The 23,318-nt window shown below is 38.2% G+C and overlaps 4 protein-coding genes and 1 pseudogene across 7 annotated transcripts; all 5 read left to right on the forward strand.

Moving 5' to 3' along the window:
• Window positions 410-19,817, forward strand: LOC18785893 (glyoxylate/hydroxypyruvate reductase HPR3). 2 transcript variants are annotated; one of them, XM_007220682.2, is made up of 4 exons: window positions 410-487; window positions 17,868-18,351; window positions 18,711-19,253; window positions 19,411-19,817. In XM_007220682.2, exons 2-3 carry the CDS (start codon window positions 17,893-17,895, stop codon window positions 19,233-19,235), a joined length of 984 nt encoding a protein of 327 aa, XP_007220744.1. In that variant the 5' UTR covers window positions 410-487; window positions 17,868-17,892; the 3' UTR covers window positions 19,236-19,253; window positions 19,411-19,817. The 2 variants fall into 2 exon arrangements, with proteins under 2 accessions (XP_007220744.1, XP_020413198.1); XM_020557609.1 differs by lacking the exon at window positions 410-487 and having other exon boundaries at window positions 17,254-18,351; window positions 19,411-19,805.
• On the forward strand, window positions 476-7,362 carry LOC18787444 (glyoxylate/hydroxypyruvate reductase HPR3). Of its 3 annotated transcripts, XM_020557607.1 has the most exons (3): window positions 476-971; window positions 1,295-1,837; window positions 1,995-2,402. In XM_020557607.1, the coding sequence occupies exons 1-2, from the start codon at window positions 513-515 to the stop codon at window positions 1,817-1,819; spliced, it is 984 nt and encodes a 327-aa protein (XP_020413196.1). In that variant the 5' UTR covers window positions 476-512; the 3' UTR covers window positions 1,820-1,837; window positions 1,995-2,402. The 3 variants fall into 3 exon arrangements, with proteins under 3 accessions (XP_020413196.1, XP_020413197.1, XP_007218334.1); XM_020557608.1 differs by lacking the exons at window positions 1,295-1,837; window positions 1,995-2,402 and adding an exon at window positions 6,771-7,362; XM_007218272.2 differs by having other exon boundaries at window positions 1,295-2,420.
• LOC109947468 (glyoxylate/hydroxypyruvate reductase HPR3-like) lies at window positions 5,140-6,622 on the forward strand. The gene is made up of 2 exons (XM_020557610.1): window positions 5,140-5,619; window positions 5,917-6,622. Exons 1-2 carry the CDS (start codon window positions 5,170-5,172, stop codon window positions 6,439-6,441), a joined length of 975 nt encoding a protein of 324 aa, XP_020413199.1. The 5' UTR covers window positions 5,140-5,169; the 3' UTR covers window positions 6,442-6,622.
• On the forward strand, window positions 14,541-16,044 carry LOC18787292 (glyoxylate/hydroxypyruvate reductase HPR3). Its single transcript, XM_007219282.2, has 2 exons — window positions 14,541-15,042; window positions 15,340-16,044. The coding sequence occupies exons 1-2, from the start codon at window positions 14,593-14,595 to the stop codon at window positions 15,862-15,864; spliced, it is 975 nt and encodes a 324-aa protein (XP_007219344.1). The 5' UTR covers window positions 14,541-14,592; the 3' UTR covers window positions 15,865-16,044.
• On the forward strand, window positions 21,787-23,229 carry LOC18787283 (annotated as a pseudogene).

A 23,318-nucleotide genomic window follows, 5' to 3' on the forward strand; every position in this document is an offset into this window, starting at 1 on the left:
CTATTTTATTTAGCCCATGTCCCCCTATCGGCAAATTTCCTAATATTTCATCCACTTCTCCGTCGAGTTTGAGGGCAAAATTGTTCATTCCGTAACCTTCTCTCTCCCCTTCCTCCTCCTGAGTTTCAGGCAGCCGCCACCTAACCCCAACCATGAAGCCACCACTCCGACCCACACATCCGCCCTGACCCACACAACCACCACCCCAGAAGCCATCTCCAACCAGCAACCAACAAATTCTGGGGCAAATTGAAAACTGGGTACAAATTCAGCCATTCTCTATACTGATGAGAGTTGCCTGTATGTATGGCTGAATTGATACGAAACATCTGGATGTCGTTTTGTCAAAGGAAGCAGGTAAAGCATCTACCAGTTGACAGTTGTGGGTCCATACTCCATAGATAATCAAAATTGTTTCTCAATTTCTCAATTTCCCAATTTCTCAATTGCCACTTCTGAAACCTATCTCCACCTCAACAATTCTCAAGTCTCAAGAACAAGAAGCCAATCCAATGGCACTTAATGGAAATCACAGTGAACTCCCACAAGTTCTGGTACTTCTCCCACCTGGGTGCTTCACTCTCTTGGAGTCCAACTACTCCCACAAGTTCAAGTTCCTCAAAGCTTGGGACTCTCCTCTCCCTCAAGACCAGTTCTTGGCCACACATGCAGGCTCTGTTCAGGCCTTGCTGTCCTCTGTCAAAGGACCAACCATCACTGCCAATATCCTACAAATGCTGCCCTCCTTGAAGGTCATTGTCACCACCGGCGCTGGCATTGACCATCTTGACTTAGCCGAGTGTCGAAGCCGCGGTGTTGCCATTGCCAGTACCCCTAAAATCTTCACTGAGGATGTTGCTGATATGGCTGTGGGGCTGCTTCTTGATGTCATGAGAAAGATTTCGGCTGGGGATCGGTATGTCAGAGACGGGCTTTGGGCTACCAGAGGAGACTATGCTCTCGGTTCTAAGGTCAGCAGCATTCGGTTCTAGCTCACATGCCTTAATCTTTTCTGGGTTTTGCTTGTTTCCTGTGGCTATGGTTGAAATAAATTGTTCCTAATTATGCTTTCCCTATCAATGTTCAGATGAAAATAATCACAAATGTAGTGTTTGATTAAATATCTTTTAACAAAAATGATTTTTGGGAGCTATTCTGGTGTTAAATTAATTTTAACAAAGTCAGTTCTTTACCACTTAATGATTATGTTATGCGTTGAAATTTGTCAACAGATAATTGAAATTCTCTTTTGTTTAAAGTAAATTAAAGTGGTTTCTATGATTGGAAATGCCAGATAGGAGGCAACCGAGTTGGGATTGTTGGCTTGGGAAACATTGGCGTAGAAGTTGCCAAAAGACTTGAGGCCTTTGGCTGCAACATATTGTACAACTCAAGGACAGAAAAGCCATTCGTTTCATACCCTTTCTATTCTGATATCTGTGAACTAGCTGCTAACAGTGACGCCCTTGTCATTTGTTGTGCATTGACTGCTGAAACCCACCACCTGATCAACAAGAAAGTCTCGTTAAAGCTGGGAAGAGATGGCGTGATTGTAAACGTAGGACGCGGAGCTATCATCGATGAGAAGGAAATGGTGCGGTGTTTGGTGAAAGGAGAGATTGGAGGTGCTGGTTTGGATGTGTTTGAGGATGAGCCTGAAGTTCCTGAAGAGCTCTTTGCATTGGACAATGTTGTACTGTCACCACATTATGCTACCTACACACCAGAATGTTTCATGGCTTTGTGTGAACTAGTAGCAGGGAATTTCGAAGCTTTCTTCTCAAATAAACCGTTGCTTTCACCGGCTGTGGATAATTAAATAGATTTCTATTTGCAGGTTAGAGTCTCCATGACTTTTTGCATCATCTTGCATGCCATTTTGGTTTGTTTCCCTGGGAATGGTTCATACAGAAACCACTTGCAATGGAGCTTGAGCCATTTCTGTTCTAATGTTTCTTCTAGTAAGGTTCGTGCACTTTTATGAATCGATGCAGGGGACCAAATGTTGATGTGATGAATGGGGCTATTAGAGAGTACAAAGATGAAGAACTGAGGTGTTATCGTTACTGGTATATTTGAGAGTTGTATGATCTGCATGCAGCAGACGGTGTAGATTTGCTTGCCAAATAAAATGATTGTTAACTCAAGAGGATGCTTGTTTGTATAAAATGCTTTTTGGTCCAGCTTCCTTGAGCAGTTGGAATATAAGTTCTATGCTCCCGTTACACGTCTCCGCTTTCTTCCTATCTATTTCCTCATGTGAGTCACATGAGGAGAGAGATGGGAAGAGACAAAGGGGAGATGTGAGGTGCAAAATTATTTGTAGGATTTTCTTAGACACTTTTGTTGTGAAATACAATCAGTTTGACAATCACAATTATTTTGCTGACACTGGAAATGAATATTTTGTGTCATTTCAATTTTTGCTCACTCAGAAATTAAAATTAAGTCATATATAAAGATGAGTTTAAAAGATGTATTATGTCTATATTTGACACGGTTCATTAGTTTTCTAAATCTACATTACGATATTATTTTCTATATTGAGTGAAAATATTGAAGGAAATTAAATTGATGAATTTTGAGGAAGTTTTGCTTTCTTCCATTCCTGGTTTTGAATATTTTGTGGCCGTATAATTTTGATGATTTCTTTATAGCAACTGCCGCATTTCTCTTCTTACGAGGGGAGTTCGTGCTGTGACTTTTCTTATAGTCATTTTGAGGGGACTGACAATTCGCTGCCATTGGGGAGGACTAGAAGGAAGCTTCAGAGAGGTAAATGAAGAAATTAACGTGCTCTTTACTTACTGGCCTACAAAATAAAACACACAAACACAAATATTTATCAATTTTGGTTGATGCAAAAGTTGTAAAAATTCTAAAAAATTATTTGAGATCATTTAAAAATACGGGTTACATAAGCGTATCCGGACAGTAGGGATGAGTAGTGGTCATGTTGGCCCAACAAAAGTGATGGTCATGCGCGAACTACCAATATGTACCCATGCCTCATTTAGGTTCCAGCGAAGATAAGGTGAGAAGAACGAAATGCGTCTCGGGGTTTTAGAGAAGAGAAGGTGAGAAGAATGTTGACCTCAATCCCATTCCAAATAATCTTAAAAACCCATTGGTTGAAACTGATAGGTTGGATATGATTTTAGAAGACAGTTGAAAGTGTTCAAACAAATGTCACTCCTTAATCGAAACATTGTTTTGTGGTTTGTGTTAGATATTGTTTTTTCTTGTTGGGGTAACAACGATCAGTTATACAATTATTTAATCCTAATAGTTAACTAAGCACAACAATAGTAAAATAAATAAATAAAACGAAATTTAATAAAACAACAAAGAAGCCATGACTGTTTCTGCAACGTAAAGAGCTTCTATTGCACCTTCACCTTTTATTTCGTTTTTGTAGAAATGTACTTATACCTCAGTTTCAATTTGTCATAATACAGAAAAATTTCAGAGAAATGACATCATAATTTTTCAAAATCTATGATTTGTCATCCGACTTTAATACCATCAAATTTTCCATATATTTTTAAGGGTATTTTAGTCTTTCCATTTTCAAGGATATTTTAAAAATGGAAAAATCATTATAATAAAAATCATATATCTTTTAAATAATTAAAATTGAAGCAAAAAGTCTCATCTTATCCCTTGTGTGCCACCGGCGGCTCCAACCAACCGTGCCCATCTTGAAATCCATTCCCCCTTCCCTCTTCATAGCCCCTTCCTCCATTGCCCCTTCTCTCTCTACCATGGAACAACCACATCTACACACAAATTCCCTTATCCCACCCAAACCGAATCTACATTCTTCTTCTTCTTTTTTAAAATTGTAGACATGCTCAATGAACACCATTAAAAAAGAAGAAGAAAGTGGTTGGGGGCGGGGGAGAGAGAGAAAGGGGGGAGAGGGTGGTCCTGTGCGATGTGTTTTTGGTGCGGGTGTTGTTGGGGTTTTTCTTGAAAATGAAAAGACTAAAATACCCTTAAAAATGGATGAAAAGTTGGATGGTGTTAAAGTCAGATGATAAATGATGAATTTTGAAAAATTAAGATGACATTCATCTTAAACTTTTCTTTAAAGTGATAAATTGAAACTGAGGTAAGTTTAAACGATATTTCTACAAATATCCCTTTTCTTTTTCTAAACTTTTGCTCAAAACTTAGCGAAAAAGAAAATCCACCACCCATACAATGACACTTAACCGACAAAATCCAAAGAAATATCAAAAGACTACAGAAAACATGAGGCTCATCTACCAACCCGCGCATCGGCAACAGTGGGCATTCATAATTCATTGAATATATCATACCATCTTCAGCTGCTATTTGCAGCACTTCACTAATTCCTTCCCTATTTTTCACGTGGTACAAAAAATGAGCATGATTTAGTGAAATATTCATCTAGGCCTTCAAATGTTTTCCGCATTCTCTGTTTGGGTAAGGTAATCTATAATTTCTCGTAAGGAAAAATGCTAAAGTGATTACATTGCTTGATAATTAATAATGATGTTTACTTGTGCATAAATTATTATGATAAATTATTCAGTGACACGTTTATCCAGATAGTTAATGTGGTTTTTTTTTTTTTTAAAAAAAAAGGGAGATTCACTATTATACCCAATATGAGGGCTCAAATTATAAAAATACCCTATTTGAAATGGACTTTAGAAACACACCCAAAGCCCATTTACAACATAACAAAAAAGCTTTTAACTTCTTATAAATTACAAAACTGCCATCAATTTCTTAAAATAAACCTAACTCCAAAATCTCATAAAAATACCCAAAACACTTAATAGAGCATCAAAGTAATTTAATAATTAATATTAAATTCAATAAGGTCTGCTGTCATTTGTTGGGTTTGTTTATAGAAATTCAATTGTGTAGAATTTATTTATAATATTAGTGCTAAAAATGGATATATCACTAAATATCTCAACAAAAAAAAAGTGTTATTTAATTTATGCCTTAAAAAAATGTTCAATTCAATTCAATCATACACCATTCTACTGTTTCTCTGCTGCAAATTGCAATGAGGCCACTATTTTTGTGGGGTCCCTCGGCCATATGATGCCCTCTAGATCATGAAAACATTACATAATGGTCATTTACATTTGAAATTCCATCTAAAACATATGCTCATGCTATACTATAATGGTCCAATTCCAATCCCAAGACCTCCCACAACTCCTGATTATTCAACCTCCATTATGCTTGGCAATTGCTGAATCTCAGTTGTCTCAAAAATTCCATCTCCTCAAAGCATGGGAGTCAGAACTCCCTCTAGACCAGTTCTTGACCACCTATGCATGCTCAGTCCAAGCCATGCTTTGCTACCCTTTCACTCAGGTCAATGCAGACCTCCTCCGGCTACTTCCGGCACTCAAACTTGTTGTCAGCCCCACTGCTGGGGTCAACAACATCGATGTGGTCGAGTGCCGGCGGCGTGGAATATCAGTGACCACTTCTGGGAGTGCATTCTCAGAAGATGTTGCTGATACTGCCGTAGGTTTGCTCATTGATGTGCATAGAAGAATCTCAGCAGCAGATCGGTATGTGAAAGGGCTTTGGACTAGCAAAGGAGATTATCCTCTTGGTTCCAAGGTAATGCTAGCTAGAGAGATCTCATTTACTAAGTTTCTAAACCACATATGTACATTAGTTGATGGCAGTTGATTTGTTAATTAACAATTAACGATAATAATTGATGTAATAAGTACGCATCCATAACTCACAAAAACTGATTAGTTCTTTAGCATTGGGAATTGAAGATTTTCTTTATTTCTTGTTGTAGTACACAAACACCCTAGTTGATCCTCTGATATTTAATGATTGATTGACTCTCTATATATTTTATTATTATTTATGTAATATTAATTGTCAACTGGTAATTAATTTCAGTTAGGAGGCAAGCGAGTTGGGATTGTTGGATTAGGACGCATTGGCTCTGAAATTGCAAAAAGACTGGAGGCCTTTGGGTGCATTGTCTCATACAACTCAAGGAGCAAAAATCCATCTTTAACATACCCCTTCTATTCCAGTGTTCATGAACTTGCAGCCAATACTGATGCCCTCATCATCTGTTGTGCATTGACCGACCAAACCCGCCACATGATCAACAAGGAAGTCTTATCTGCACTGGGAAGAGAGGGAGTGATTGTCAACGTTGGACGGGGGGCTATTATTGATGAGAAGGAATTGGTGAGGTTTCTGGTGCATGGAGAGATTGGAGGCGCTGGTTTGGATGTGTTTGAGAATGAGCCTCATGTTCCAGAAGAACTCTTTGCTTTGGACAACGTTGTTCTGTCTCCACATAACGCTGCTTTTACTCCCGAATCTGTAGAGAGTTCGAATCGAATAGTTATTGCCAATTTGGAAGCTTTCTTCTCAAATGAGCCTTTGGTTACTCCATTCATGGATGACTAAATTTGATTTTATGTGTTGTTTCCTTTATTTATTTTCAGACATTTTGTTTTTGGCTGAACTCTGTTCTTGTGGAAGTAATTCCTTGGCTTGCAAGAAGCTATGAATTACAATGACTCTGATTATCTCATTTGACTGGCAGTTTTCATTGCTCTTATTTCCAACATTTTTCTTAAGCTTGTAATATCTCTTTGTCAAATTCCTTTTGATCAAACCTTAATTACAAAAGTCAGCCAAGATAACACATGAAATGAATACCACAGAAAAAAGATAATTGAAATCCTCTTTTGTTTAAAGTAAATTAAAGTGGTTTTTCTGATTGGAAATGCCAGATAGGAGGCAAACGAGTTGGGATTGTTGGCTTGGGAAACATTGGCTTAGAAGTTGCCAAAAGACTTGAGGCCTTTGGCTGCAACATATTGTACAACTCAAGGACAGAAAAGCCATTCGTTTCATACCCTTTCTATTCTGATATCTGTGAACTAGCTGCTAACAGTGACGCCCTTGTCATTTGTTGTGCATTGACTGCTGAAACCCACCACCTGATCAACAAGAAAGTCTCGTTAAAGCTGGGAAGAGATGGCGTGATTGTAAACGTAGGACGCGGAGCTATCATCGATGAGAAGGAAATGGTGCGGTGTTTGGTGAAAAGAGAGATTGGAGGTGCTGGTTTGGATGTGTTTGAGGATGAGCCTGAAGTTCCTGAAGAGCTCTTTGCATTGGACAATGTTGTACTGTCACCACATTATGCTACCTACACACCAGAATGTTTCATGGCTTTGTGTGAACTAGTAGCAGGGAATTTCGAAGCATTCTTCTCAAATAAACCGTTGCTTTCACCGGCTGTGGATAATTAAATCGATTTCTATTTGCAGGTTAGTGTCTCCATGACTTTTTGCATCATCTTGCATGCCATTTTGGTTTGTTTCCCTTGGGAATCGTTCATACAGAAACCACTTGCAATGGAGCTTCAGCCATTTCTGTTCTAATGTTTCTTCTAGTAAGGTTCGTGCACTTTTATAAATCGATGCAGGGGGCCAAATGCTGATGCGATGAATGGGGCTATTAGAGAGTACAAAGATGAAGAACTGAGGTGTTATCGTTACTGGTATATATTTGCGAGTTGTATGATTTGCATGCAGCGGACGGTGTAGATTTGCTTGCCAAATAAAATGATTGTTAAGAGGATGCTTGTTACTAAAATACGAATATGGTTTGAATACTTTGGGTTGAGTTTTATTCTTCTTCATAAGGAGGTATATATAGGAGTTTACATGAGAGTTTTATAAGGAATTAGATACAGTAAAGAATTAGGAAAGTATCTCCTAATTGTACAATGATTTATTACTTATATAAAAATAGGAAACTAAATCCCTTAATTAATCAAGGAAGTAAATCTCCTTGATTAATTAGGAGACTCACGTCAACACTCCTCCTCAAGTTGGTGCATATATGTCACCAATGCCCAACTTGGTAAGTGAGTCATGAAATACTCTTCGACAAACAGCTCTGGTTAAAAGATATCTACCAGTTAATCTTCTGATCTTACGAATGGTAGGCGGATGATCTTTTTCTCAATATCGATAGCTGACTTGTTGTCACAATGCAACTCCATTGGCTTTTCTGGCTTGAAGCCCAATTCTGTCAAGAGTCTTCTGATCCACAATAATTTACAAACTCAGTGAGCCATTCCTCGATACTCTGCTTCAGCACTAGATCGAGAAACCGCATTTTGCTTTTTACTCCGCCAAGTGACTAGGTTACCTTCCACGAATGTAAAGTAACATGAAGTAGCGCGTCTATCTGTAATGAAGCTAGCCTAATCAGCATCTGTGTATCCAACAACTTCAAGATCTCCATTTTTTGAGAACATTAATCTTTTCCTAGGGGTTGACTTTAAGTATCTTAAGATCCAATCAACTGCATTCCTATGAGAAACACTGGGCGAATGCATAAACTGACTAACCACACTCACCGCATATGCAATATCTGGTCTTGTGTGTGCCAGATATATTAACCTCCAACAAGGCGTTGGTACTGTTCCTTATTGGTTGGTTCTTGGTCCATATCTTCACATAACTTGTGATTCATCTCAATGGGTGTGTCAGCAGGCTTACATCCAAGCATTCATGTTTTAGTGAATAGATCCATTACATACTTCCTTTGAGACAGAAATATATTAGTTTTTGATCTTGCTACTTCGATTCCGAGAAAGTGCTTCAAATCACCTAAATCCTTCATCTCAAATTCCTGAGACAAATACTTTTGCAACTTCAGTTGCTCTTCTGCTTCATTTCCAGTTACGATTATGTCATCTACATAAAAAATCAATGCAGTAAGTTTTCCTTCATCAAGCTTCAAGAACAGGGTGTGATCTGAATTACTCTGTGTATATCCAAAATTCTTCATAGATTTAGTAAATCTGCCAAACCATGCCCTGGGAGATTGCTTTAACCCATATAATGACTTTCTGAGCTTGCAAACTTGATTTTTCTTGTCAGGAGTTGAATTACATCTTGGGGGTAAGTCCATATATACTTATTCTTCCAAGTCTCCATGTAAGAATGCATTTTTTACATCAAACTGATGTAGTGGCCAATCAAGATTTGCTGCTAGAGAAAATATGACTCTAATAGTGTTAATCTTGGCTACTGGGGCAAAGGTCTCCTCGTAATCTATCCAGTATCTTTGTGTGTACCCCTTCGCCACCAATCTAGCTTTATATCTTTCAACGGATCCATCTGCTTTGAGTTTCACAGTATAAATCCACATGCATCCTACTGTTTTATTTCCATGAGGTAAGGGCATGAGTTCCCATGTGACATTCTTTTGGAGAGCTCGCATTTCTTCATTCATAGCTTTTTTCTATTTTGGGTCTCCTAGTGCTTCAGTTACACTGTTAGGGACAAATATGTCAGTCAATTGCTTCACATAGTATACATATGACTCTGATAATCTGTTGAGAGATATATAATTATTAATGGGGTATTTCCCTTTGGCTTTAATATCTGTTTCATATTGTACTCGAGGTTTGCCACGGTTCTTCCTTTCTGGAAGCTGATATGTAGGCTATGTGTCTTCTAAAATCAAATCATCATGAGATATTTCATTAGTGTTATCAGTTTCAGGAAAAGATGTTACTTAAATGACATCCTCAGCAGGTGATTGGTGCAGTGAGCTAAAGACGGCAAAATCTCATAAAACGATTCAATTTCCTCATCTTGATTTTGACAACGTGAAGATAACTGATCGTTTTCCTCTGGCGACCGGTCACTGTTTGCTGGCGATTGATCGTTTTGAAGTAGATTCTCTGTAGTTGAAGAACTAAGGAGAGTTGACCGGTTGCTTTCCACTGGCAATCGATCATTTTGATGCAGAGTGACGTCCTGGGGAAAAAAAATTGAGAATTGAAGCAGTGGTGGATTCTCGATTCTTCTCTTGGGCTGTTGAAAAATATAAGTCATGTCCCCAAAACACAACATCTATGGAGGTGAAGACCTTCTGACTAGGAGGATGATAACACCGGTATCCTTTCTGATGAGGTGCATAGCCAATGAAAACACACTTTTCAGCTCGGGGATCCAATTTACTTCGTTAGTGATCATGTAAGTGGACAAATACAATACAGCCAAAAATTAGGGATTCCAGGTTTCGGGTGGGAGGTGTTTGGATATGGTGGTGAAGTGTTTGAAGTGGTGTTTAGAAATTTAAGACAATAGAAGGAAACCAATTGATAAGGTATGCTACAGAAACGATTGCTTCGCCCCAAAATGATCGTGGCATATTGGCACCAAAGAGAGAGGCACGAACGACTTCCAATAAGTGTCTGTTCTTTCTTTAAGCCACCTCATTCTGTTGGGGAGTGCAATGGCATGAGCGTTGATGTATGATGCCATGATCTTGTAAGAACTGGTTAAGATCATGGTTGAGAAATTCTCCGCCATTGTTAGAACAAAGAACCTGAATTCTGGCATGAAATTGAGTATCCACCATTTGATAAAATTGTTGAAACTTGGAACTAACTTCCCCTTTAGTTTTGAGAAGGGAAACCCAAGTTATGCGTGTGCAATCATCTATAAACGTGATAAACCATTGCGTCCCTGTCAGAGTGGCAATTTTAGCAGGTCCCCAGACATCAGAATGAACAAGGAAAAACGGAACCAAACTCTTATTTGAACTTAATGGGAAAGGGACACGATGGCTCTTAGCCAATTCACACGTATCACACTGGAAGCTGGAAACATCAAGACTGGAAAATAATGATCGAAATAACTTCTTAAGATAACCGAACGAGGCATGCCCAAGACGTTTATGCCATAACCAAATTTTGTCTCTCTCCCCCTCAGAACGAGTTCCACTGGTTCTGAAAGCTTGACCAACCTTGGCCTCATTATTTGGTGCCCAGTTTAAGTAGTAGAGTTTGCCCCATCGAGTACCACAACCAATCGTCTTTCCTGTGAGGATGACTAGAAAAACACAATGATTCGGCCAAAATATTACGGTACATCCCAAAATAGTAGTAAGTTGTGCAACAGATAACAAGTTATGGTCCAAAGATGGAACAAGTAATACAGAATCCAGATGTAAGGAAGTAGAGAGAGATAGAGAGCCCTTCCTAACCACAAGGGAAGGGGTACCATTAGCATTAGACACCGCCGACAGAGTGGATGATTTGCGATTAATAAGTTGGCTAGGATCAAAAGTAATGTGATCCGTAGCACCCGAGTCAATAATCTATGCGGATTTATGAGATGGCGTATGAAAAGTAGAACCTTTGGTGGTGGCGATAGAAGCATGAGTCCGAGTAGCCGAGTCAGCAGGATTGACCGCATGCTTTTTTGAGTCTGCAATAAGGGGCAGAATTGTAGGAGTTCTTGACATTGCAGCGGAAGTAAGATGTGATATGAGAATGTGAGGAATTGTGATTGGAGGAATTTGATGTATGAATTTGATTAGGGTTTTGGATTTGAATATGAGAAGTTCGAGATAAGGGTTTAGAGACAACTTAGGATAGATTGCTCTGATACCTTGCTAAAATACGAATATGGTTTGAATACTTTGGGTTGAGTTTTATTCTTCCCCATAAAGAGGTATATATAGGAGTTTACATAAGAGTTTTACAGGGAATTAGATACAGTAAAGAATTAGGAAAGTATCTCCTAATTGTACAATGATTTGTCACTTATATAAAAATAGGAAAGTAAATCCTTTAATTAATCAAGGAAGTAAATTTCCTTGATTAATTAGGAGACTCACATCAACACTTGTTTGTATAAAATGCTTTTTTGTCCAGCTTCTTTGAGCAATTGGAATATAAGTTCTATGCTCCCGTTGCACGTCTCCGCTTTCTTCCTATCTATTTCCTCATGTGAGTCACATAAGGAGAGAGATAGGAAGAAGCAAAGGGGAGATGTGAGGTGAAAATTATTTGTAGGATTTTCTTAGACACTTTTTTTTATGAAATACAATCAGTTTGACAATCACAATTATTTTGCTGACATTGGAAATGAATATTTTGTGTCATTTCAATTTTTGCTCACTTGAAAATTAAAATTAAGTTATATATAAAGATGAGTTGAAAAGATGTATTATGTCTATATTTGACACGGTTCATTAGTTTTCTAAATCTACATTATGATATTATTTTCTATATTGAGTGAAAATAATGGAGGAAATTAAATTGATGAATTTTGAGAAGTTTTGCTTTCTTCCATTGTTGGTTTTGAATATTTTGTGGCCATATAATTTCGATAATTTCTTTATAGCATCTGTGGCATTTCTCTTCTTACGGAGGGGAGTTCGTGTTGTGACTTTTATTACAGTCATTTTGAGGGGCCTGACAATTCTTGTATGCCATATCCTAAGGACCAGACAATTCCTAGGGATCATACTTCCTAAGGAGGATTCTGATAATGATAAGGCTGCCATAGGTGAGGACTAGAAGGAAGCTTCAGAGAGGAAAATGAAGAAATCAACGCTAGTTTATCAGATCTTTACTTCCTGGCCTACAAAATAAGAACACACAAACACAAATATTTATCAATTTTGGTTGATGCAGAACTTGTAAAAAGTCTAAAAAATTATTTGATATAATTTAAAATAATTTAGAGATTGAGAGGATTTTAGGGTTAAGGCTTCACTTAGGGATGAGATTGCAAATAGTGAGATTAAAATTACTGGTTATATAGGCGTGTCCAGATAGTGGGGATTAGTAGTGTTCATGTTGGCCCGATAAAAGTGGTGGTCATGCGCGAACTACCAATATGTACCCATGCCTCATTTGGGTTCCAAAAAAGAGAATGTGAGAAGAATGAAATGGGTCTCTGGGTCTTAGAGAAGAGAAGGTGAGAAGAACGTTGACCTTAATCTCATTCCAAATAACCTTGAAAACCCATTGGTTGAAACTGATGGGTTGGATATGATTTTAGATCCTTAATCGAAACATTGTTTTGTGATTTGTGTTAGATATTGTTTTTTCTTGTTGGTGTAACAACAATCAGTTATACAATTATTTAATTCTAATAGTTAAATAAGCACAACAATAGTAAAATAAATAAATAAATAAAACGAAATTCAATAAAACAATAAAGAAACCATGACTGCTTTTGTAACGTAAAGAGCTTCTATTACACTTTCACTTTTTCTTTCGTTTTTGTAGAAATGTTAGTTGAACTTATACCTCAGTTTCAATTTGTCACTTTGAAGAAAAATTTAAGAGAAATGATACCATAATTTTTTAAAATCCATGATTTGTCATCTGACTTTCATACCATCCAATTTTCCATATATTTTAAGGGTATTTTAGCCGTTTCAGTTTCAATGGTATTTTAAAAATGGAAAAATCATTATAATAAAAATCGTATATGTTTTAAACAATTAAAATTGAAGAGAAAATCTCACCTTACCCCTTGTACACCACCGGTGGCTCCAACCAACTCTGCCTACCTTGAAATCCATTTCCCCTTCCCTCTTCACAGCCCCTTCCTCCATTCCCCCTTCTCTCTTTCCCTTCATCCTTCTGTCTCTACCATGGAACACATACCCTCCACACACAAATTCTCTCAGCCCACCCAAACTAAGTCCACCTTCTTCTTCGTTTTTCTTTTTTAAAATTGTAGACATGCTCAATGAACACCATAAAAAAAATTTATGCATGCTGAGAGAGAGAGAGAGAGAGGGGGGTCCTGTGCGATGTGTTTTTGGGGCGGGTGTGGTTGGGTTGGTGGAGAAAGCGAGAAAAAAGGTTTTTTTTTCTTCTTTTTTTTTTTTTGAAATGGAAAGACTAAAATACCCTTAAATGAATGAAAAATTGAATGGTGTTAAAGTGACAAATTGGATGGATTTTGAAAAATTAAGATGATACTTATCTTAAACTTTTCTTTAAAGTGACAAATTAAAACTGAGATAAGTTCAAACGACATTTCTACAAAAATTCTTTTTCTTTTTCTAAACTTTTGCTCAGAACTTTAGTGAAAAAGAAAATCCACCACCCATACAACGACACTTGACCGACAAAATCCAAAGACATATCAAAAGACCACAGAAAACATGACGCTCATCTACCAACACCGTACATCAGCAACAGTGGGCATTCATAATTCAGTGCATATATCATACCAACTTCACGTATTATTTGTAGTACTTCACTAATTCCTTCCCTATTTTCCACATGGTACCAAAAATGAGCATGATTTAGTGAAATATTCATCTAGGTCTTCAAATGTTTTCCGCATTCTCTGTTTGGGTAAGGTAATCTATAATTTCTCGTAAGGAAAAATGCTAAAGTGATTACATTGCTTGATAATTAATAATGATGTTTACTCGTTGCATTAATTATTATGATAAATTATTCAATGACAAGTTTATTCAGATAGTTAATGTGGTTTTAAAAAAGAAGTAATGATTTAGTGTTATTTATGGCCATCGAAAAAAGGGGGGGGGGGGGTGTTATTTATGCCTTAAAAAAAATGTTCAATTCAATTCAATCATACACCATTCTTCTGATTCTACTGTTTCTCTGCTGCAAATTGCAATGAGGCTATTATTTTTGCGGGGTCCCTCGGCCATATGATGCCCTCTAGATCATGAAAACATTATATAATGGTCTTTTACATTTGAAATTCCATCTAAAACATATGCTCATGCTATACTATAATGGTCCAATTCCAATCCCAAGACCTCCCACAACTCCTGATTATTCAACCTCCATTATGCTTGGCAATTGCTGAATCTCAGTTGTCTCAAAAATTCCATCTCCTCAAAGCATGGGAGTCAGAACTCCCTCTAGACCAGTTCTTGACCACCTATGCATGCTCAGTCCAAGCCATGCTTTGCTACCCTTTCACTCAGGTCAATGCAGACCTCCTCCGGCTACTTCCGGCACTCAAACTTGTTGTCAGCCCCACTGCTGGGGTCAACAACATCGATGTGGTCGAGTGCCGGCGGCGTGGAATATCAGTGACCACTTCTGGGAGTGCATTCTCAGAAGATGTTGCTGATACTGCCGTAGGTTTGCTCATTGATGTGCATAGAAGAATCTCAGCAGCAGATCGGTATGTGAAAGGGCTTTGGACTAGCAAAGGAGATTATCCTCTTGGTTCCAAGGTAATGCTAGCTAGAGAGATCTCATTTACTAAGTTTCTAAACCACATATGTACATTAGTTGATGGCAGTTGATTTGTTAATTAACAATTAACGATAATAATTGATGTAATAAGTACGCATCCATAACTCACAAAAACTGATTAGTTCTTTAGCATTGGGAATTGAAGATTTTCTTTATTTCTTGTTGTAGTACACATACACCCTAGTTGATCCTCTGATATTAAATGATTGATCGACTCTCTATATATTTTATTATTATTTATGTAATATTAATTGTCAACTGGTAATTAATTTCAGTTAGGAGGCAAGCGAGTTGGGATTGTTGGATTAGGAAGCATTGGCTCTGAAATTGCAAAAAGACTGGAGGCCTTTGGGTGCATTGTCTCATACAACTCAAGGAGCAAAAATCCATCTTTAACATACCCCTTCTATTCCAGTGTTCATGAACTTGCAGCCAATACTGATGCCCTCATCATCTGTTGTGCATTGACAGACCAAACCCGCCACATGATCAACAAGGAAGTCTTATCTGCACTGGGAAGAGAGGGAGTGATTGTCAACGTTGGACGGGGGGCTATTATTGATGAGAAGGAATTGGTGAGGTTTCTGGTGCATGGAGAGATTGGAGGCGCTGGTTTGGATGTGTTTGAGAATGAGCCTCATGTTCCTGAAGAACTCTTTGCTTTGGACAACGTTGTTCTGTCTCCACATAACGCTGCTTTTACTCCCGAATCTGTAGAGAGTTCGAGTCAAATAGTTATTGCCAATTTGGAAGCTTTCTTCTCAAATGAGCCTTTGGTTACTCCATTCATGGATGACTAAATTTGATTTTATGTGTTGTTTCCTTTATTTATTTTCAGACATTTGTTTTTGGCTGAACTCTGTTCTTGTGGAAGTAATTCCTTGGCTTGCAAGAAGCTATGAATTACAATGACTCTGATTATCTCATTTGACTGGCAGTTTTCATTGCTCTTATTTCCAACATTTTTCTTAAGCTTGTAATATCTCTTTGTCAAATTCCTTTTGATCAAGCCTTAATTACAAAAGTCAGCCAAGATAACACATGAAATGAATACCACAGAAAAAAGATAATTGAAATCCTCTTTTGTTTAAAGTAAATTAAAGTGGTTTTTATGATTGGAAATGCCAGATAGGAGGCAAACGAGTTGGGATTGTCGGATTGGGAAACATTGGCTTAGAAGTTGCCAAAAGACTTGAGGCCTTTGGCTGCAACATATTGTACAACTCAAGGACAGAAAAGCCATTCGTTTCATACCCTTTCTATTCTGATATCTGTGAACTAGCTGCTAACAGTGACGCCCTTGTCATTTGTTGTGCATTGACTGCGCTGGGAAGAGATGGCTGTAAACATAGGACGCGGAGCTATCATCGATGAGAAGGAAATGGTGCGGTGTTTGGTGAAAGGAGAGATTGGAGGTGCTGGTTTGGATGTGTTTGAGGACGAGCCTGAAGTTCCTGAAGAGCTCTTTGCATTGGACAATGTTGTACTGTCACCACATTATGCTACCTACACACCAGAATGTTTCATGGCTTTGTGTGAACTAGTAGCAGGGAATTTCGAAGCATTCTTCTCAAATAAACCGTTGCTTTCACCGGCTGTGGATAATTCAATAGATTTCTATTTGCACGTTAGTGTCTCCATGACTTTTTGCATCATCTTGCATGCCATTTTGGTTTGTTTCCCTTGGGAATCGTTCATACAGAAACCACTTGCAATGGAGCTTTGAGTTTCACAGTATAAATCCACATGCATCCTACTGTCTTATTTTCATGAGGTAAGGGCATGAGTTCTCATGTGACATTCTTTTGGAGAGCTCGCATTTCTTCATTCATAGCTTCTTTTCATTTTGGGTTTCCTAGTGCTTCAGTTACACTGTTGGGGACAAATATGTCAGCCAACTACTTCACAGAGTGCACATGTGACTCTGATAATGCTTAGAGATATATAATTATTGATGGGGTATTTCCCTTTGACTTTAAGATCTGCTTCATATTGTACTCGAGGTTTCCCACGGTTCTTCCTTTCTGGAATTTGATATGTAGGCTTTGTGCCTTCTGAAATCAAATCATCATGGAATATTTCATTAGTGTTATCAGTTTCAGGAAAAGATGTTACCTAAATGACATCTTCAGTAGGTGATTGGTGCAGTACTAGAGCTAAAGCGTGCAAAATCTCATAAAACGGTTCAATTTCTTCCTCCTGATTTTGACAGCGTGGAGACAACTGATCGTTTTCCTCTGACGACCGGTCACTGTCTACTGGCGATTGATCGTTTTGAAGTAGGTTCCCTGTAGTTGAAAATTTTAAGGGTCTAAACTATTTTATTTAGCCAATGTCCCCCTACCGGCAAATTTCCTAATATTTCATCCACTTCTCCGTCAAGTTTGAGGGCAAATTGTTCATTCCGTAACCCCCTTCCTCCTCCTAAGTTTCAGGCAGCCGCCACCTAACCCCAACCCATGAAGCCACCACTCCGACCCACACATCCACCCTGACCCACGCAACCACCACCCCAGAAGCCATCTCCAACCAGCAACCAACAAATTCAGGGGCAAATTGAAAACTGGGTACAAATTCAGCCATTCTCTATACTGAGTTGCCTGTATGTATGGCTGAATTGATATGAAAAATCTCGTATATACATACGAAACATCTGGATGTCGTTTTGTCAAAGGAAGCAGGTAAAGCATCTACCAGTTGACAGTTGTGGGTCCATACTCCATAGATAATCAAAATTGTTTCTCAATTTCTCAATTTCTCAATTGCCACTTCTGAAATCTATCTCCACCTCAACAATTCTCAAGTCTCAAGAACAAGAAGCCAATCCAATGGCACTTAATGGAAATCACAGTGAACTCCCACAAGTTCTGGTACTTCTCCCACCTGGGTGCTTCACTCTCTTGGAGTCCAACTACTCCCACAAGTTCAAGTTCCTCAAAGCTTGGGACTCTCCTCTCCCTCAAGACCAGTTCTTGGCCACACATGCAGGCTCTGTTCAGGCCTTGCTGTCCTCTGCCAATGGACCAACCATCACTGCCAATATCCTACAAATGCTGCCCTCCTTGAAGGTCATTGTCACCACCAGCGTTGGCATTGACCATCTTGACTTAGCCGAGTGTCGAAGCCGCGGTGTTGCCATTGCCAGTACCCCTAAAATCTTCACTGAGGATGTTGCTGATATGGCTGTGGGGCTGCTTCTTGATGTCATGAGAAAGATTTCGGCTGGGGATCGGTATGTCAGAGACGGGCTTTGGGCTACCAGAGGAGACTATGCTCTCGGTTCTAAGGTCAGCAGCATTCGGTTCTAGCTCACATGCCTTAATCTTTTCTGGGTTTTGCTTGTTTCCTGTGGCTATGGTTGAAATAAATTGTTCCTAATTATGCTTTCCCTTTCAATGTTCAGATGAAAATAATCACAAAGGTAGTGTTTGATTAAATATCTTTTAACAAAAATGAGGTAGTGTTTGATTAAATATCTTTTAACAAAAATGATTTTTGGGAGCTATTCTGGTGTCAAATTAATTTTAACAAAGTCAGTTCTTTACCACTTAATGATTATGTTATGCGTTGAAATTTGTCAACAGATAATTGAAATTCTCTTTTGTTTAAAGTAAATTAAAGTGGTTTCTATGATTGGAAATGCCAGATAGGAGGCAAACGAGTTGGGATTGTTGGCTTGGGAAACATTGGCTTAGAAGTTGCCAAAAGACTTGAGGCCTTTGGCTGCAACATATTGTACAACTCAAGGACAGAAAAGCCATTCGTTTCATACCCTTTCTATTCTGATATCTGTGAACTAGCTGCTAACAGTGACGCCCTTGTCATTTGTTGTGCATTGACTGCTGAAACCCACCACCTGATCAACAAGAAAGTCTTGTTAGCGCTGGGAAGAGATGGCGTGATTGTAAACATAGGACGCGGAGCTATCATCGATGAGAAGGAAATGGTGCGGTGTTTGGTGATAGGAGAGATTGGAGGTGCCGGTTTGGATGTGTTTGAGGATGAGCCTGAAGTTCCTGAAGAGCTCTTTGCATTGGACAATGTTGTACTGTCACCACATTATGCTACCTACACACCAGAATGTTTCATGGCTTTGTGTGAACTAGTAGCAGGGAATTTCGAAGCATTCTTCTCAAATAAACCGTTGCTTTCACCGGCTGTGGATAATTAAATCGATTTCTATTTGCAGGTTAGTGTCTCCATGACTTTTTGCATCATCTTGCATGCCATTTTGGTTTGTTTCCCTGGGAATGGTTCATACAGAAACCACTTGCAATGGAGGTTGAGCCATTTCTGTTCTAATGTTTCTTCTAGTAAGGTTCGTGCACTTTTATGAATCGATGCAGGGGACCAAATGTTGATGCGATGAATGGGGCTATTAGAGAGTACAAAGATGAAGAACTGAGGTGTTATCGTTACTGGTATATATTTGAGAGTTGTATGATTTGCATGCAGCAGAAGGTGTAGATTTGCTTGCCAAATAAAATGATTGTTGAATTTTAACTCAAGAGGATGCTTGTTTGTATAAAATGCCTTTTTGTCCAGCTTCCTTGAGCATTTGGAATATAAGTTCTATGCTCCGTCTTTCTATCTATTTCCTCATGTGAGTCACATGAGGAGAGAGATAGGCAGAAACAAGGGACGTGTGGTGCAAAATTATTTGTAGGATTTTTTTAGACACTTTTGTTATGAAATACAGTCACTTTGACAATCACACTTATTTTGCAACACTGGAAATGAACATTTTGTGTCATTTCAATTTTTGCTTACTTAAAAATTAAAATTACGTCATATATAAAGATGAGTTGAAAAGATGTATTATGTCTTTATTCGACACGGTTCATTAGTTTTGTAAATCTACATTTTGATATTATTTTCTACATTGAGTGAAAATATTGGAGAGGAAATTAAATTGATGAATTTTGAGAAAGATTTGCTTTCGTCCATTGTTGGTTTTGAATATTTTGTGGCCATATAATTTCGATAATTTCTTTATAGCAACTGTCGCATTTCTCCTCTTACGGAGGGGAGTTCCTGCTGTGACTTTTCTTCCAGTCATTTTGAGGGGCCTGACAATTCCTATATGTCATATCGTAAGGACCAGACAATTCCTAGGGATCATACACTAAGAGGATTCTGATAATGATTAGGCTGCCATAGGGGAAGACTAGAAGGAAGCTTCAGAGAGGAAAATGAAGAAATTAATGCTAGTTTATCAGATCTTTACTTCTGGGCCTACAAAATAAGAACACACAAACACAAATATTTATCAATTTTGGTTGATGCAGAACTTCTAAAAATTCTAAAAAATAATTTAGGAGATTGAGAGGATTTTAGGGTTAAGGCATCGCTTAGGGATGAGATTGCAAATAGTGAGATTAAAAATACGGGTTATATAGGCGTGTCCAGACAGTAGGGATGAGTAGTGTTCATTTTGGCCCGACAAAAGTGTTGGTCATGCGCGAACTACCAATATGTACATGCCTCATTTAGGTTCTAGAGAAGAGAAGGTGTTTTAGAGAAGAGAAGGTGAGAAGAACGTTGACAACAATTAAATAACCCTGAAAACCCATTGGTTGAAACTGATGGGTTGGATATGATTTTAGATAACACTGGAAAGTTCGAACAAATATGTCACTCCTTAATCGAAATATTGTATTGTGGTTTGTGTTAGATATTGTTTTTTCTTGCTGGTGTAACAACTTATACAATTATTTAATTCTAATAGTTAAATAAGCACAACAATAGTAAAATAAATAAATGAAATGAAATTCAATAAAACAGTAAAGAAACTATGACTGTTTCTGCAACGTAAAGAGCTTCTATTGTACCTTCATTTTTTCTTTGTAGAAATGTCATCCAAACTTATATACAGTTTCAATTTATCACCTTAAAGAAAAATGACACCTTAATTTTTTAAAATTCATGATTTGTCATGCCACTCAAGATTTGCTTTGAAGTTACAAAAAGACTGGAGGACAATGAAACGACAATAATTTTTGCTCCCACAAAATGGAAAATAAAAAATTAAAAAAATACAGAACATGACATCAAATAAATAATACCACAGAAAAACAAGAGGCTCCCACACACCCCATCTCCTCCACCAACCCTACATCAGTAGCAATAAAGGTTGATCACACAGAGGGCATTCATTGCAAATCACACCGTGTTCACCTGCCATTTTCAGTGCTTCACTAATTCCATCTCTATTTTCCACATGTTACTAAAATGAGGAGGATGGAAAGTGAAATATTCATCCAGGCCTTCAAATGAAAGGTAGTCTATGTAATTTCTCGTAACTGAGGGAAATTGCTAAAGTATTACATGACTTACAAATGATGATGCATACTTGTTACATCAATTATTCAATAATAAGTTTATTCAGAGGATTCGAATCTTGATTAACGTAGTTAAAAAAATGTGATGATCTATTTGTTAGATTTTTCTACAACAGCGATTCGCGTTAAATGCAAGTCCACGGTAACCATTAAATTTATGTGATTCACACTTCTCTATTAAGTCATGGATTTATCCACCCATTAAATCGTGTTCGTGTTTAATGCGAATTTACAGTGAAGATGTACCCTACTTGTTGATAGTTGAGGTCATTGAGAATATTTTTTGGGGTGCCTCCACCATATGCAGACCTCTGGATCATGAAAATGTTATAATGGTCATTTGCATTTGAAATTCCATCTAAAACATATGCTACTATAATGATGGCCCAAGACCTCCCACAGCTCCTGATTATTCACCCTCCATTATCCTTGATACATATTGAATCTCAGTTGTCCCGAAAGTTCCATCTCCTCGGAGCATGGGAGTCAGAACTCCCTCTAGACAAGTTCTTGACCACCTATGCACGCTCAGTCCAAGCCATGCTTTCCTCCCCTATCACTCGAGTCAATGCAGACCTCCTCCGGCTGCTACCGGGACTCAAACTTGTTGCGACCCCCACTGCTGGGGTCAACAACATCGACTTGGTCGAGTGCAGGCAGCGTGGAATTTCAGTGACCACTTCTGGGAGTGCATTCTCAGAAGATGTTGCTGATATTGCCGTAGGGTTGCTCATTGATGTGCAGAGCAAATCTCAGCAGCAGATCGGTATGTGAGAAAAAGGCTTTGGACTAGCAAAGGCGAATATCCTCTTGGTTTCAAGGTAATGCTAACCACATTAGTTAACGGCAGTTGGTTTGTTAATTAACAGTTAACGATAATAATTGATGTAGGAAGTACACGTCAACAATCTCAAAAAATCTGATTAGTTCTTTAGCATTGGGGATAGAATGATTGCTCGACTTTCTAATTTCTAATTTTTTATTTCAGTTAGGAGGCAAGCGAGTTGGGATTGTTGGATTAGGAAAAATTGGATCTGAAGTTGCTAAAAGACTTGAGGCCTTTGGGTGCATTGTCTCATACAACTCAAGGAGAAAAAAGCAAGCTTTGCCTTACCTCTTCTATTCCAATGTTCATGAACTTGCAGCCAATACTGATGCCCTCATCATCTGTTGTGCATTGACAGACCAAACCCGCCACATGATTAACAAGGAAGTCTTATCTGCACTGGGATGAGAGGGAGTGATTGTTAACGTCGGACGGGGGGCTATTATTGATGAGAAGGAATTGGTGAGGTGTTTGGTGCATGGAGAGATAGGAGGTGCGGGTTTGGATGTGTTTGAGAATGAGCCTCATGTTCCTCAAGAGCTCTTTGCATTGGACAATGTTTTTCTGTCTCCGCATAAGGCTGCTCTTACTCCAGAATCTTTCGAGAGATCAAATCGAATAGTTATTGCCAATTTGGAAGCTTTCTTCTCAAATAAACCTTCGATTACTCCATTCAATGGGTGACTAAATAAGATTTACGTGCTGGTTTTTTTGCTTTTTCTTTTGGGACATTTTGTTTCTTGTAGCTTTTTTTCATTTTTTGGCTGAACTCTGTTCTTGTGGAAGTGATTCCTTGGCTTGCAAGAAGCTATGAATTAGAATTTGTAACAATGAGTCTCATGATCATCTCATTTGATTGGCAGTTTTGAGTTTTCTTATTTCCAACATTATCTTAAGCTTGTAATATCTCTGTTTAACCTTTTTCAAATTCCTTTTGATCAAACCTCACTTAGAAAAGTCAGCCAAACAGAATATCTGAAGGCAACACATCAAATCAATACCACAGAAATCAAGAGGCTCTCAAACCAATCTCCACCAACCCTACATCAGAAATCAAAATTGATTACACAGAGGGCATTCACTTATG

Source organism: Prunus persica, chromosome G2 (assembly GCF_000346465.2).
Source record: "Prunus persica cultivar Lovell chromosome G2, Prunus_persica_NCBIv2, whole genome shotgun sequence".
Taxonomy (NCBI): Eukaryota; Viridiplantae; Streptophyta; class Magnoliopsida; order Rosales; family Rosaceae; genus Prunus; species Prunus persica.